This window comes from Drosophila ficusphila, unplaced genomic scaffold, assembly GCF_018152265.1.
Source record: "Drosophila ficusphila isolate 14025-0441.05 unplaced genomic scaffold, ASM1815226v1 contig_791, whole genome shotgun sequence".
NCBI classification, from domain to species: Eukaryota; Metazoa; Arthropoda; class Insecta; order Diptera; family Drosophilidae; genus Drosophila; species Drosophila ficusphila.
In genome coordinates this window covers 5,868,411-5,882,005 of record NW_025064737.1, presented here as the reverse complement: position 1 = coordinate 5,882,005, position 13,595 = coordinate 5,868,411, and the positions used below count along the sequence as shown (strand labels likewise).

The following is a 13,595-nucleotide window of genomic DNA, read 5'->3' as shown; positions in this document are numbered from 1 at the left end:
ACGCCTTTATCAATTCAGTATGAATTTAGTATGAACAGAAATTAAAATCTTCGTTTTGCATGTTTTATTGTTTTAGCTCTTCGCTTTGCTTACATTTACAAGTAGTTTATATATATTTTTATATATACTATATATTCTCTACAACATTTACGGTCGATCTCTGTCAATTCAATTATAGCTGGTTTTACTCCTTTTCTCATCGATTCACTTAATTTTAGGGACTCTTGTCTCTCCGTTTTCTAACTTTTTGTTCTAGAAGCAACCCGGTTTTTTCTTCTTTCATTAAATGTATTATTGATTATTTATGCGATCGCCTTCGCTCCGCTTGTAGTCATGTGAGTAGAAGATGCTGCTAAGTATGCGCTAAGATTACACTTATATAAATAGTTGCTTTTTTATCGATTTCCTTTCGGTTCGGTTCCGATGACGCCTTATGTAAGTTTAGAGCGGGCTGGGATTACACACAGTATAGCAATAACTAGTTTTACTTTAATTAATTTACTTTACTTTGCTGGCGGGCTTAACATTTAACACGACGAGAAAAGCTGAGAAAAGCCGATACTCGGAACTAATAGGTAGGGATCTAGGGGTTTGGGTGACAACAGTTGCAGTGGGGGATAGCTTTCGGGCGGATCGATTTGTTTGAGAAAGAAGCTTTGGAGCAAGAAAATTCAACCTGACAATTTATAATCATAATGCATAATAAACAAGGCAGAGAGTAAAGAATTTAATAAAAATCGCTCTTTGTAAAACAAGTCCCTTGTGAAGGAAATATTGTTGTCGTTTAAAAGAACAAATGAATTTGTTAACTAGCTATGATCAAGATGATAAGTTACTAAAAACAACTATAAGATTTAAAATTAAAATTTTATGTGAACAAATTGTGTTCCTTTTCAGAATTTACAATTTCAATATATATGAAATATATATATATAATAAAGAAGAAAGAGCTAGTGTAAAATATATTTTTAGACTTAATGGCTTAGAATTGTCCAAGTTGAACTTTAATGCACTTAATCAAATCGACCCTTCATAGGATAGTATAGAGTTTAGGCTTAAACACCCTGTATCATATCATTCGTGGCTTATGCCATACAGCTAGCCTTAATTTACAATTGGACACGCATGTGGATCAGCTCTCTACGATATAGTTACATACAATTGCGCTCTGCACAGCAGGTAAATAACACTTTCGAGTATATATTCAAATATAGTATTCATGTAATCGTATTCGTATGCCGTATATGCGATCTATAAGTGTATGTGCTATGTGGCATGCATATTGCACTATTCCTCGATGGCTGCTTGACTGGCTGGCTGGCTGCGGACCTGGATCGCGTCGCGATCTGGTTCTGTTGTGGGTCTAGCAGGTGTGCACCCTCAGATGGTTCTGCAGCGTGCTCTTTTGCCGGAACTGTTTGGGGCAGTAGGAACAGTTGTAGGGCTTTTCGCCGGTGTGGATCTTCATGTGGTTGTTGAGCGTGGCCACCTGCCGGAAGTTGACCTCGCAGATCTTGCACTTGTACGGCTTCTCCCCGGTGTGCGTCTTGATGTGATTGACCAGTGTGCTCTGCTGCGAGAAGAACCGCTGGCATACGCTGCAGCCGAACGGCCGGTCCGGGTTGTCGCCCTTCAGCATGTTGATCGTGCCCACGACGGTCATCCTGCCCGGCGGTAACCCGCCCGCCTGGAAGTGTTCCACCTTGGTGTTGGCCGCCGCCGTGGCCACAACCGAGCTGACCGTGGTGCTGCCATCGAGGAAATGCAGTAACGGATGGTGGTCCAGCTGGATAATGTTCGGCGTGCTGCCGTGCAGGTTGTTTGGCAGCAGCCCACTCGTCAGCTGCTGCGTCCCGGGCGCCAGAGGTGCGGGCATTGAGTGATCCACTGCAGATTGGCGGTACGGAGATGGAGTTAAAGTTGATAGGTTGGTCGGTTTGTAGAAGTTGGCATGCGTACAAGATTTAAACAAAAGCTTCGTTAGGGAAGAGCGTTAATTAATCGATGCACACAGTGATAACAGAAAGCGGCTCATTGGTAGGGCGAACACACAAGCGGCTCACCTGTGGCTGTGACGGCTCCTCCGCCGCCTCCTGCTCCACCGCCGCCGCCTGGCGCGATCTGGTGCGTGTGCGTCTTGAGGTGGTTGGTGAGGGTGCTCTGCTGGCGGAACTGCAAGTGGCAGTAGGAACACGTGTACGGCTTGTCGCCCGTGTGGATCTTCTTGTGGTTGGCCAGCGTCGCCAACTGGCTGAAGGACTTGTCGCACGTCTCGCACTTGTACGGCTTGGGATCGATGTGGGTCCGCTCGTGGTTGTGCAGCGTGCTCAGCTGCGGGAAGCGGCGCTTGCAGACGCTGCACTGGAACGGCTTCACCAGCTCCTCGGCCGCTGGCGAGCTGTAACTGCCGGAGTACAAGGTCTTTGAGATTTGAACGCGCTGATGCTGCTGCTGGTAGGCCTGGTGCATCTGCGATTTCCTGTGCTTGCCACTGCTCGTCTGCGGCTGATAGTTAAGCAGGGACGTAGGCGTGCTGGACTCCGCCGCTGTTACCCGGAAAGGTTAAATCGTTAGCTCTGTTTCGATAGTGGCAATGCCAACGCACACTCACCCTTGTGCGTCTTGATGTGATTGATCAAGGTGCTCTGCTGGCGAAAGTCCTTTGCGCAGATGTTGCAGGTGAACGGCTTCTCGCCGGTGTGGATCTTGACGTGGTTGGTCAGCGTCGAGATCTGGCGGAAGGCCTTGTCGCAGTGCTTGCACTTGTAGGGCCGCTCGTCCGTGTGGATCTTCATGTGGTTGCGTAACGTAGTGAGCTGCCGGAACTTGTTCTTGCACACGTGGCACTGTTTCTTCTTGCGCGGATCGTCCACTACGACCTCCTCCTCGCTAATGACGCTCTGCACCTCCTGCTTCATTGGGGAAATGGGCGTGTGATTACCACCTCCGCCTCCACCACTGTTTGCCGTAGTTGTGGAAATGTCCAGCAAGTGGACTAGCGGATGCTGTGGATGGAGCATGGCCTGGTGGGTGGGATGTTGGATCGCCTGCACGGCGGTCAGTTGGTGCAGGGCAAAGGGACTTTGCTGCAGGCTAGCCAGTGTAGTGGGCTGCTGCTGCTGGCCAGGATTGGGTCCAGATCCATTGGCTGCTCCTCCACCTCCGCCACCGCCTCCTCCTCCTCCCCCGCCATGTGAGGCTGGTAGTTGGTAGTGCTGATAGTTGGCCATCGCTGCCGTGGCGGCGGTCGCATGGTTCAGATGCATGTTATTCGAGTTTGGATTGGATCCTAGCGCGGATCGAATGTCTGCCCATCGGCGTTATACAATGGCAGCCACCAATGAGCCACGGCCATTCCCCGCCCCCGGCGCCACCTTACCCTTTGGGCCCACTCGTTTTTTTGGTTTGTTATTTTAGCCGTCTGGTTGCACTTCTGTGTACTTTTGCTGCTGCTGCTTCTTCTCCTCTTCTTCCACACGCTGCTTCCACGTAGATTTTCGGGGATGCTCGAACGCACGCCCACTTGGTCACACACCGCCCAACGATCTGTTTGCACCGCTTTCGCTCGGTTTCGGGGCGCTTTCTCCGCCGTTTCTGCAATTTTTCCAGGCCACGCTCTTTTTGTATCCGTATCCTTATCAAAACAAAAATGACTGGCGTGGTTTTCCAGGGCTGGGCGAACGGCCAGAGCTGCACCCCCGCCGCACATCGAGTAATCGGACAACGGCCAACCAGGGATGATTGCTGAAATGTGTATATCGGTCGCTCGGCCGATAACAAATACATATTCATTTTCTGCACTATATGGTGGCCGTCTAGCTATTTAAAGGCTGTCTGTGTATTGGATATTCAAAACATAATTTATTGATTGTAATCAATAATTCACAGTTTCCCTTCATAATTAATTCCCAAGTAATAATAATGGGCGTTTGACATGGCTATTACTTACAATCTTTTTTAAACAAAGTTCCAAAACATATAATTTCCGTTTATTAAGATTCGTTGGAATTTAATAAGAAAAGTCTTGATTTTTACATATACATTTTTACGGTGTTTTTCAATGTTGTTTTTATATTCTCAAAAAGGAAACTGTGTAATAAAATATTTCTATAGAGAAGTATTGAGTATGGAGAAGTATAATCTTTCCATATTATCAAATACGTCTTTTTTTTAAATTTCAATATAAAAATATTTTTAAGTATCCCTTCGTAAACAGGTTTTGTGTATCCTATTTAAAATGTGCAATTTTCGAGCAATAAATGAAATTTTAGCTATGTAATAGCTATGGGACATAATCTTTTTAGCTTCTTTTGGTGTGATAGTTTTTAACACTGGTCTTTCGACGTGTTTGGCTTTTTGTGTGAAAGGAAAACAAAGAATCAAAACAACGGGGGAGTTTGTAGAATAATACGTAGTTTTAGATTCCTTTACTACCAGGGGTTTAGAATTGTTCCAGCCATGAGCAACAACGAGAGAAAGGAGGTGAAACCGACCACATCGGATTCGAATTCCTCATCTAGCGACGAAGGGGAGAGCAAAGGTTTGTCTAACAACAAGGGTTTTTACTGTCACTTATTAACCATTTACGAATTTTAGACCCCACAATGGATATGATTCGTCGCTTCTTTGCTCACACTCTGAACCTAGGCGGTTCCACGGACGCAAAAGCAGACCTCAAAGTGGAGAAGGTGAGAAACAATGCCGATAATTAAATTATCACAATAATTAAACGACATGTGATCACACCATCCAGGTTATTCCCGACTTGTCTTTCGAGGGCTTCGTCGATCATTGGCGCGAGCATGGTTTTCGGAAGATTGTGACCATGGTGGGAGCCGGCATTTCCACTTGTGAGTATATAGATTGTCCAAAAGATCTTTTCTTATGTGTGCTTTTCTTAGCTGCTGGCATTCCGGACTTTAGGTCACCAGGATCTGGACTATACAGCAACCTGAAGAAGTACAAGCTACCGCATCCCACAGCCATATTCGATCTTGACTACTTCGAGAAGAACCCGGCTCCGTTTTTTGCCCTGGCCAAGGAGCTATACCCGGGCTCCTTTATCCCCACACGGGCCCACTACTTCGTACGTTTACTGAATGACAAGGGTCTGCTGCAGCGTCACTACACTCAAAATATAGACACTTTGGACCGGCTGACTGGCTTGCCTGAGGATAAGATTATTGAAGCGCACGGCAGCTTCCACACCAACCATTGCCTGAAGTGTCGCAAGGAGTACGATATGGCCTGGATGAAGGCGGAGATCTTTGCCGATCGCTTGCCCAAATGCAAACACTGCAAGGGGGTTGTTAAACCAGACATTGTCTTCTTTGGCGAGAACCTTCCGCAAAAGTTTTACACCAGTCCCGATGAGGATTTCCAGGACTGCGATCTGCTGATCATCATGGGCACCTCGCTTGAGGTGCAGCCGTTTGCTTCACTGGTTCAAAGGCCTGGACCACGATGCCTGCGCCTGCTGATTAATCGCGATGCAGTGGGTCAGGCAAGCTTTGTGCCCTGGATGGATCCGCATGAGCGATCGCTGCTCTACGACCGGCCAAACAATACGAGGGATGTGGCCTTCTTGGGCGACTGCGATGCTGGAGTCCTGGCTTTGGCTAAAGCGCTTGGTTGGGAGGATGACCTGCAAAAGCTCATTGACAGTGAAAAGAAGAAACTTATCGACAAACAATCGCCAAACAAAAACGAGGAACAGAAAAAAGAGGAAACTAACCAGGATTCAGATGACACGGCTTCCAGCAGTCGGGGCAAGAAGGATCCTTCGGTTTAGAGCAAGAGATTAGTTAGTACGATTCGTAGTTAATTTGTAGTTGTTCAAGTGTGCAATTCTGATTACATGGATTACGTGTATAAATCGGACAATGCCATGTGCAGGCATTTGCTGGCTAATACCGCGCGCTTCATTTCTCCTCCGTTTCCGGCATTCAATTATTCAAGTGCCATTTGTAAGCCATTAGCGTGTCCCTTTTGGTCGGGCCACCGTAAACCGCAAAAACTGATTGAGTTGCTCTGCCGTTTCCGGCGCACAAAAAGCTGAAACCGCCAACAAAGGTTAACTCTCGACATGTTTCTGTCTCGTTTTCAGGGTTCGGATTCTGGTGCTGATTCCAAATCAGTTACAGCTGCCTAGCCCCTCTCGACATCACATCGCACGACCGCTGTTGTGGGCGTGGCATGCGGCATTCTAACTGCCTGTTTGTGTGGCTTACACTGATGTTGCTCCTGCTGCTTCTGTTGCTGCTGCTGCTGCATCAACTTAATGACTCGCAATCTGTCCTGCAGAAATACACACGCACAAAGCGAATGAGACACACACGGCAGTCCGGTAATGAAGCTTCTGCGGTGAATTGGCCAATAGAAAATACGTACGGGCTGCACTAATTAAAACCAAGCTCGCAACCAGGCCAGCGGGTAACCTCCTGCCGGGGCAAGCAAGCGGATATTGTTAATCGTTGACAGGACTACAGGGGTGGTGGGGCGTCGGACGAAGATGCAGGCTGCCTGCCTGCCTGTCAACTTTGGCCCTGCCGCGCTCTGGATGCATTAGGAAATCAAATGCAGCCACGGAAATATTGATAGCCACGCAATTTGTTGCAGTTGCAGTTGCAGCTGCTACTGCAATGCCCCAGAACTTTGGCAATTAAAGCTAATGGCCTAAGATCTTGTCTATTTGCTATTTTCCCGAGTGTTGCCATCTCAGCGAATGTGTGGCTGCACTGATAAAAATGATTGCTAAAAAGGAACTTATTAGGATTCAAAGTTCAACTTAAAAAACGTAATTTAAATGCTATGAGCTGTATGACTTATGTAAATAAATAGGAATAGGAACAATTCGTTCAAGCAAAGCTAGAAATTTTCCTTCCCTAATGTTAAACATTCTAAATCAAGGTTCTGCGTTACTAAACGCACGCAGGAAAAAATGCTTTTAAAGATATAAAATAACAAATAACTTATAAGCATTTATTGTAATTTTTGATTTCTCATTGATAACTCTAAAATTTGTGATTTTAATAAAGGGTAAAGGTAAAGGGTTTGTATTCAAATAAAAAATAAAAAATATTTGCTATGTCTTTTCATCATTACCTTTGGCATTACATCTTAGATTTATGTTGCTAATCCACTCAGTTTTTGCAAAATTTTTGTCGTACTGTACTACCAAGTCACTCAGTCAAGATTGACTCAAGTTGGCTCAATATTAACTTGACTTTCACCACTCCTCCCCGACAAAAGCGGAACGCCATTAAGTGCATTCCATACACACGCCATTGAGGAAGCAGCGTTTGCGGAGACTAAAGGGCAGGTCATATTTGTGTGAACATGTTTCATATTTGTAATCAAAATGCGATGCTTTCCACCCGCCCAAAACCACCACCCACTCTCTATAAGCCTGTTCATCAATGGCATTGAAAGAAAGGCGGGGGGTTGATGAAATCGTGGACATTCCCCGATGTCATCAGCGACAGCTGCGCTCGCGCTTTGATATTGAATTCTTGACATGATTGTGTGGCGCACAGCTTGCAAGGGAATTGATTGAGCCCCAAAATACAGTTTAAAGGAATCATAAACCCCGACCGCAAATAACTCAGGCGAGGCTAATAAAGCAGGGATCCCAATCGATTGTGTAAGCGAGAGCCACAAACCTATTTAATAGGCGTTTATTCTAAAATATTCGTTGTTATCGTAGCATAAACGAAATATTTATGAATATTTTATTATTGCTTTAATAAAAAGAAAAGCAGAAGCGGATACGACTATGGCTGCCAAATGCCGCTCTCAAAACGCAATTTGTGTCAATAAATGTGGGAGCACACAAGAACGTTTGGGTGAGTGGATTGTCTACAAGCAAGGAACAAAAAATAGGCTTAATAGAACCAATAATAAATTGGTAAGGGGATAACCTTTTCTGGTAAATTATTGTTATAATATATTGTATTATTATTATAATTACAATAACATTTTGTTTGTTATTTTTTTGTAATACTTAAAAAACAAATTTATAAAAAGAGAGAAGTAAAATATATGTGTTTATTTTATTATTATTATTTATAAGCAAAATATACATTTCTGTTGGAAATTAAATAACAAATTATAAAGTGTGCCAGCGCTGTGTATGATGAGTGCGTATGAGCCTGTTTGGGTTTAGCATCCCCTTCGTATCAGTAGCAGCCGTTGGAGCTCCAGCATAATCGTCATAATCATTTTATGTCCATGTAGTATAGCATACTCTTGTTCGCATAAATTTTTATTTACGTCTTTGTCAACACAATACTGCAAAAACGATTGAGTGGGTGGTGTGTCGTATGAAGTACCAAGTACTCCCACCCCACCTTATGTAAAATTAAAGTGCGATTTGAAATGGTGCTTGCCGCATGCAGCCAAATTGGCGGTTTTCGTGGCTCCAAATGAGCTGCGGTGGTGTTCGAATTTATAAAATAAATTTCCCCTGCGGTCCCGATATGATGAACAATAAACTGTATCCAGGCCCAATCGAGTGGTTTTCCAAATAGAATTATTCTCGAAATCGCAGCCATCATATTTCTTATCAGGGGAGTAGAACAAAACGAGTTTAGGGATTGTCATTAATGAAGTGTAACGAATTGGAAACCAAATAATTCGCATTGATTTCGCTGGTTTTTCGAACCGCAGGTTGCATTGATTTGGCGCATCGGCAAAAACGGGTCCATGGCCAATTGATTGGCCAAAGCCAATCTTCAATGAATAAATGAACGGATGCGGATATATGTGGTGAGTGTGGGTGTGTCCGTGCATGAGTGTGTGTGTTTGGATCCGGATTCGGGTCCGAGTCCGGGTCCGGGTCCGTCAGGTGCATTGTCGAGTGCATTTAATTGTGGCCCAGGACGCACCGAGCTCACACACAAAAGGATTTTTACCAGGGTCCCTGCAACGGCAGGAAAAACTCCTCAAACAGATAGAAAGAGAGGAAAATGATTTAGCCAAAATGGTTGGCAGTGGTGGGCTATATTTTTTTTGTCCCATTTCCCGTTTGCATCTCGTTTTGTTTTCGGTCCGGGCCGGTTCGATTTGGTTGGCCATCGGTTTTTGTGGTTAATTGAAATTTTTCATTTGGCCATCGCCTCAGCGGCTTTAAATTCATTTTGAATTGTTAGTTCTAAGCCCCGGGTATTTCCCGGGCGAGTTCACAGCCTGCACCAAAATATGCAATAAATTTGCAAAAGCACAACGACAACAAAACTCTTTTCTGTCACTGGATTATGTAATTGCATAAACTCTCATATATTTAAATTCATATAGATACGAATCGATTTGGGAAAAACAATTATCAATATTTAATTCGCTGGCGGTTTTTGTGGTCGCCAAATGCAAATGAAATATGGAAATCTGACTAGGCTTAAAGTAATAACGAAGTCAAGGCATTAGAATGCAGAACGCCACCGAAGGGCTTGCCAAATTAAATGTATTTAATTAAAGTTATAATTTTACTGAAAAGAATGGGGAAGAAGGTAAAAACCCATTTAGAGCGTGAAAGAAACCTGCATTTTGCGAAACATTTCCTCAGCCTGTTTCCTTCGTTTCACCTGTTTTGCTCGCAGGATGTGTCCGTGCACCTAACCAACTTTCCCAGCCCCCTTATCCTTATCGTCCTGGCCCGGTCCGACATTGGTAATTTAGAGAAAATTCTGGGCCAGGGACGGCGGCGGGATTGGAGGGGTAAAAGTATTTTGTACTCGTTACTTGTATTGCCTTTTCGATTTGCACTTTACACGCTTTCATTACACTTCGTTTCCGTAGCAGGGAAAACGGCAGAGAGCGAGGAAAGATGGAAATACTTGACCCGAAACCGTTGCATTGTTAGCATTTAAACTGTTTCTTTGCCGTTGCGCTTCACTTGAACTGCACACTCGAGAGATACAGAGACAGTGGAACCTCACTAAATAGTATTTTATTGATTTCTCAAGTAGATAATTTTAAATGCAAATATATTTCCGAATAAATGGGCTCTTTAATTATAACCGTGCATAATTGTTACTACTTTTAAAAATGGTTTTGGTATTGAAAGGAATGACATTGCAGGTATATGTTACCATGAATTTTTAGTAAATGGTTTTCATTAAAAAGGAAATACTTTTAAAGCAATATGGTATGAAAGAGATTAAATAACTCTCTTTTTTTAATTGTCCAAGCTCCACTGTAGTTAGAGTGGGGAATTCGTAAGTGGATGGGCGGTATTATCTAAATACCCAACAGAAACATTTTGCAGCTGCAGCCTCATAATCATTGACAGCCGAATCATGGCAACGAGCACTCATCTTAACGTCAGTGGAAATGATTGCTGCCCCCGAAAATGCCACCCACTTTGGCAGCAACCGACATGCTGCCTTGACACTTTAAGCTGCAATTTCGTTAAAATATTTCCAATCGATTTCGTTGGTTTATCGCCAAGTTTATTTCCACTTTCTTGTTGTTTGCCAGTTGTTCTTCCCGCTTTTCCCCTTCTGAACTGCAGCACATTTTCCTTTTCCACTCTGCCAGATCTTACGGAAATGAAATGTGTTTCTATTTTAGTTTCACAGGCTATATTTTTTTTCGTGTGTGCATTTACACGCTCGAGTGTTTGCCCCAAACTCGAAGGAAAGGTTTTGGTAAATACGACAAAAAAAAGAAAGCGGAAAGAAAACGCAGGCCATCTCTTCAGTTTATTTACAAATCACGAGAAAAAAAATGCAATTTTTAATACACCATAAATGGCAAGCGCAAATATGAGCCAAGCTTCTGGGGTCTGGCCTCGACCAAATGGCAAATATTTGCAGAAACTTTCGAGTCCCCGCCCACTCATCTCATTTCTGCAGTGGCAATCTGCATAATTGTGCGGCAACAAAATGTTATAGGGAAACAAATTTCCACCTTGCACACGCAGCAGCATCAGCAGCAAATGAGAGTTTCAAGGACAACGACTAATTCAGCGGTGGTGCAGGGGAAATGAAACTGAAACTGATGTCCTGGCTAATTACCATGCAAATATTTACACATTTCCATGGACTGACAGAGGAATCTTGCAGAGCTTGTCCGATGCTTGTCAGATGCAGTCAGATGTCACGAATGGTTATCAAGCATACGCAATGTGTGCCGGGCACTTGATGAGCTGTGGGTAATTGTTTCTGACTTGAGTGCTCGGCAGGTGACGCTTTGTGATTGTGTATGTTTCCAAAGAAATACATTTGAGTTAAGACAGTGTCTTGTTTGATTAGGATTTCAATAAGTACAAGATATTCGGACAGACAGTAATTTCTACCTTAATAATATGCAATATAACATGAGTGTTAATTCATTCAAGTTTCAACAAAAACATTAAAACATTGAATGAAGTTTTAATTTAATTTTCATTTGAATATAAGTAAAATAAAATTTTATTGATATTAAAAAAAATTATTTTAAAACGTATGATTAAATTTATGTGAGCTTCTGAATTAACAGCATAATAGTTTAAATCAACATAAAATTTTATTCTCATAATTATCCAGAGAAAAGATAAAAGCAATGAAATAACAATTCTAGGCAATGTGTGCTATAAATATTTGAAAGAAGAATAATTAACAATAACGTGGCTAAAGGTAAATTTTGCTATTTAAACATTAAATGTTTCAGTCAAAGATTGCTTTGGATTAATACTGTGTGCAAAATTAACAGCTTAGTCTGCGTTTTGGTTATATTGTTTTCATATGTGCCCGTGGCTGACTTTCGGCTTTGTTTTGGCCTATTAAATTCCTCTTGAATGGTTTCTGGCTCAGCCACAATTATTGATCACATCGCATTGTTAGTCAACTGCCGCGGAAAATGAGCAAGTGAGAGTCGTGAAAAGGGAAAACTCATTTGCATGGCTTATTCCCTTCGCTTCGCAGTTTCAGCTGCCACGTTGCTAAATGAAATGGCACGATTTACGCCGGAGCCTTCATGTTGCCATTGTTTAGTTGGCTGCCAAGGGCTTCAAGGACACCGCCTTGTTTCGCTATTCATTAATGCAGCTGTGAGCCTTGATTGCCGCGCCCCACTCGCTGCTTCTGTTGTTTTTGCTATTATTATTATTTAAATGTAAATGGATGGGTAAATATATGCTTGTGTGGTTTACACTGACGGGTAATTTGCCTTTAACATTGGAGGCAATTTAAAGTTCTTTCTGCGGCGAGCACTTTTCATTAGCATGCAAGTGCAATTCGGTCTAGGCAAATTGCCCGCCAGCAGGCACCAGATGAAAGCATAACACAAAACTCTAAGCCACAGCCGGCCAAAGAGGAAAAGAATTTAAAAAAAAACTTTAGCTAAAAATGCGCCACGCACTCACTCACTCATACAGCCAGCCGTAAACCTTTCGGTTTTCGGCCATATGTTGCCACTGTGTTGGCCACTTCTGCAGCTTGTGGGCCACATTGTGGTCGGTTTGCTGGTCAGCCCGCCTGCGGTTCTGCCCCCCGCTCCTCTTCCTCCTCCTGCTTTTCCTCATCCAACTGGTGATGGTGGCGTGTACTTGTGCGTGTGCGGGGCGTGTAAATTCCATTTCTGCGGACAGACACGCACGCAGACAAACACGTAATCGCACAAATCTGCATTTGTGTCTTGATTAGTGTTGCAAACTTCAAGGACCTTCGAGTGCGGGAGCGTTTTCGTTGTTGGTAAAGAGGTTTAACTCTGAGAAAAATATTTGTTCCAAAAATACAACTTTTTAATCAGTATTAACAGCAGAGTTAATGACTTTAAATAGTGGCAGAAGGCATCAATTTTATATTCTTAAAATCTACATTAATGAACATGTATTGCGAACAGATTTTCAATTTCAACGAAACAAAACAACAAATTTTAATTAAATATTAATATTAATATTTAAAACGATTCTTGTTTAAAAATTTTTACACAATCTTATTCATTATAAAATCATTTTTTACAAATGTGAATTATTTTGTTATTTTATTTGCATAATTACTGTTTGATTTACAATTTTGTTTTATACAAAATGTTTTCTTATTGACTGCGTATTTCGCTTTCAAGTTGTTTGAGATTTCTTTGATAGCTTCAGCAGGAATTTAATAAGCTCAGAAGACCGAAGCTTATTTTATAACCCGCTTTAGCAACTTAAACTTTAATCACTTTATCAGACCATTCCCACATTCGCTTTATGGCCACCCGCAAAGCTTTTCGGAAGATAAATATCGTTTCATGGATTTTTAATGCCATTGACTTTCGAATAACTCGTACTGGGGTAACACACCGCTTGAGTGTTTAATTGCCCTTTAGTGCCGAGCCATGTGTGTGGATAGGAGCTATGATTTTTTGTTGCCTTTTGGGGGATCCCAGCAGGTTGTCGAGGCAATAAAATCGCCGCCTGCTGCGCACTCAAATGACCAGGACCACCAGCCAGACTCCCAGACTCCCAGTCCTCTCCTTTCGAGCTCCTCGTCCTGGAATGCCTGTGTCTCCGTCTGGCTCTGCTTTGGCTCGCCAGGAGCAAATCCTTTAATCTGTCTTTCAATTTCAAATAACCCAATGGTTAAGCACTCGCTACACTCGCACATTCACCACCGGAGTCTGCCTGTCTCGACTGT

At 43.0% G+C, this 13,595-nt stretch overlaps 2 protein-coding genes across 4 annotated transcripts; one reads left to right on the top strand and one right to left on the bottom strand.

Annotated features, from left to right (window-relative positions):
* Positions 1–49: 49 nt before the first annotated feature.
* Positions 50–3,716, bottom strand: LOC108093332 (zinc finger protein 501). 2 transcript variants are annotated; one of them, XM_017193327.2, is made up of 3 exons: positions 2,612–3,716; positions 2,064–2,546; positions 50–1,887 (listed from the first exon to the last, which is right to left on the bottom strand). In XM_017193327.2, the coding sequence occupies exons 1-3, from the start codon at positions 3,264–3,266 to the stop codon at positions 1,364–1,366; spliced, it is 1,662 nt and encodes a 553-aa protein (XP_017048816.1). In that variant the 5' UTR covers positions 3,267–3,716; the 3' UTR covers positions 50–1,363. The 2 variants fall into 2 exon arrangements, with proteins under 2 accessions (XP_017048816.1, XP_017048817.1); XM_017193328.1 differs by having other exon boundaries at positions 1,859–1,975.
* Positions 3,717–4,321: 605 nt separating this feature from the next.
* Positions 4,322–7,027, top strand: LOC108093361 (NAD-dependent protein deacetylase Sirt2). Of its 2 annotated transcripts, XM_017193379.2 has the most exons (5): positions 4,322–4,540; positions 4,597–4,688; positions 4,754–4,850; positions 4,902–5,803; positions 6,107–7,027. In XM_017193379.2, the coding sequence occupies exons 1-4, from the start codon at positions 4,459–4,461 to the stop codon at positions 5,789–5,791; spliced, it is 1,161 nt and encodes a 386-aa protein (XP_017048868.1). In that variant the 5' UTR covers positions 4,322–4,458; the 3' UTR covers positions 5,792–5,803; positions 6,107–7,027. The 2 variants fall into 2 exon arrangements, with proteins under 2 accessions (XP_017048868.1, XP_017048867.1); XM_017193378.2 differs by lacking the exon at positions 6,107–7,027 and having other exon boundaries at positions 4,323–4,540; positions 4,902–5,910.
* Positions 7,028–13,595: the final 6,568 nt, after the last annotated feature.

Excerpts from the sequence above, each read along its gene's own strand:
- LOC108093332 (XM_017193327.2), bottom strand. The coding sequence starts at position 3,266 with ATGCATCTGAACCATGCGACCGCCGCCACGGCAGCGATGGCCAACTAT. Across the intron at positions 2,547-2,611 it reads TCACATCAAGACGCACAAGG|CGGCGGAGTCCAGCACGCCT; the intron begins GTGAGTGTGCGT and ends TCCGGGTAACAG. Across the intron at positions 1,888-2,063 it reads AGGAGCCGTCACAGCCACAG|TGGATCACTCAATGCCCGCA; the intron begins GTGAGCCGCTTG and ends GCCAATCTGCAG.
- LOC108093361 (XM_017193379.2), top strand. The coding sequence starts at position 4,459 with ATGAGCAACAACGAGAGAAAGGAGGTGAAACCGACCACATCGGATTCG. Across the intron at positions 4,541-4,596 it reads CGACGAAGGGGAGAGCAAAG|ACCCCACAATGGATATGATT; the intron begins GTTTGTCTAACA and ends TACGAATTTTAG. Across the intron at positions 4,689-4,753 it reads CAGACCTCAAAGTGGAGAAG|GTTATTCCCGACTTGTCTTT; the intron begins GTGAGAAACAAT and ends CACACCATCCAG.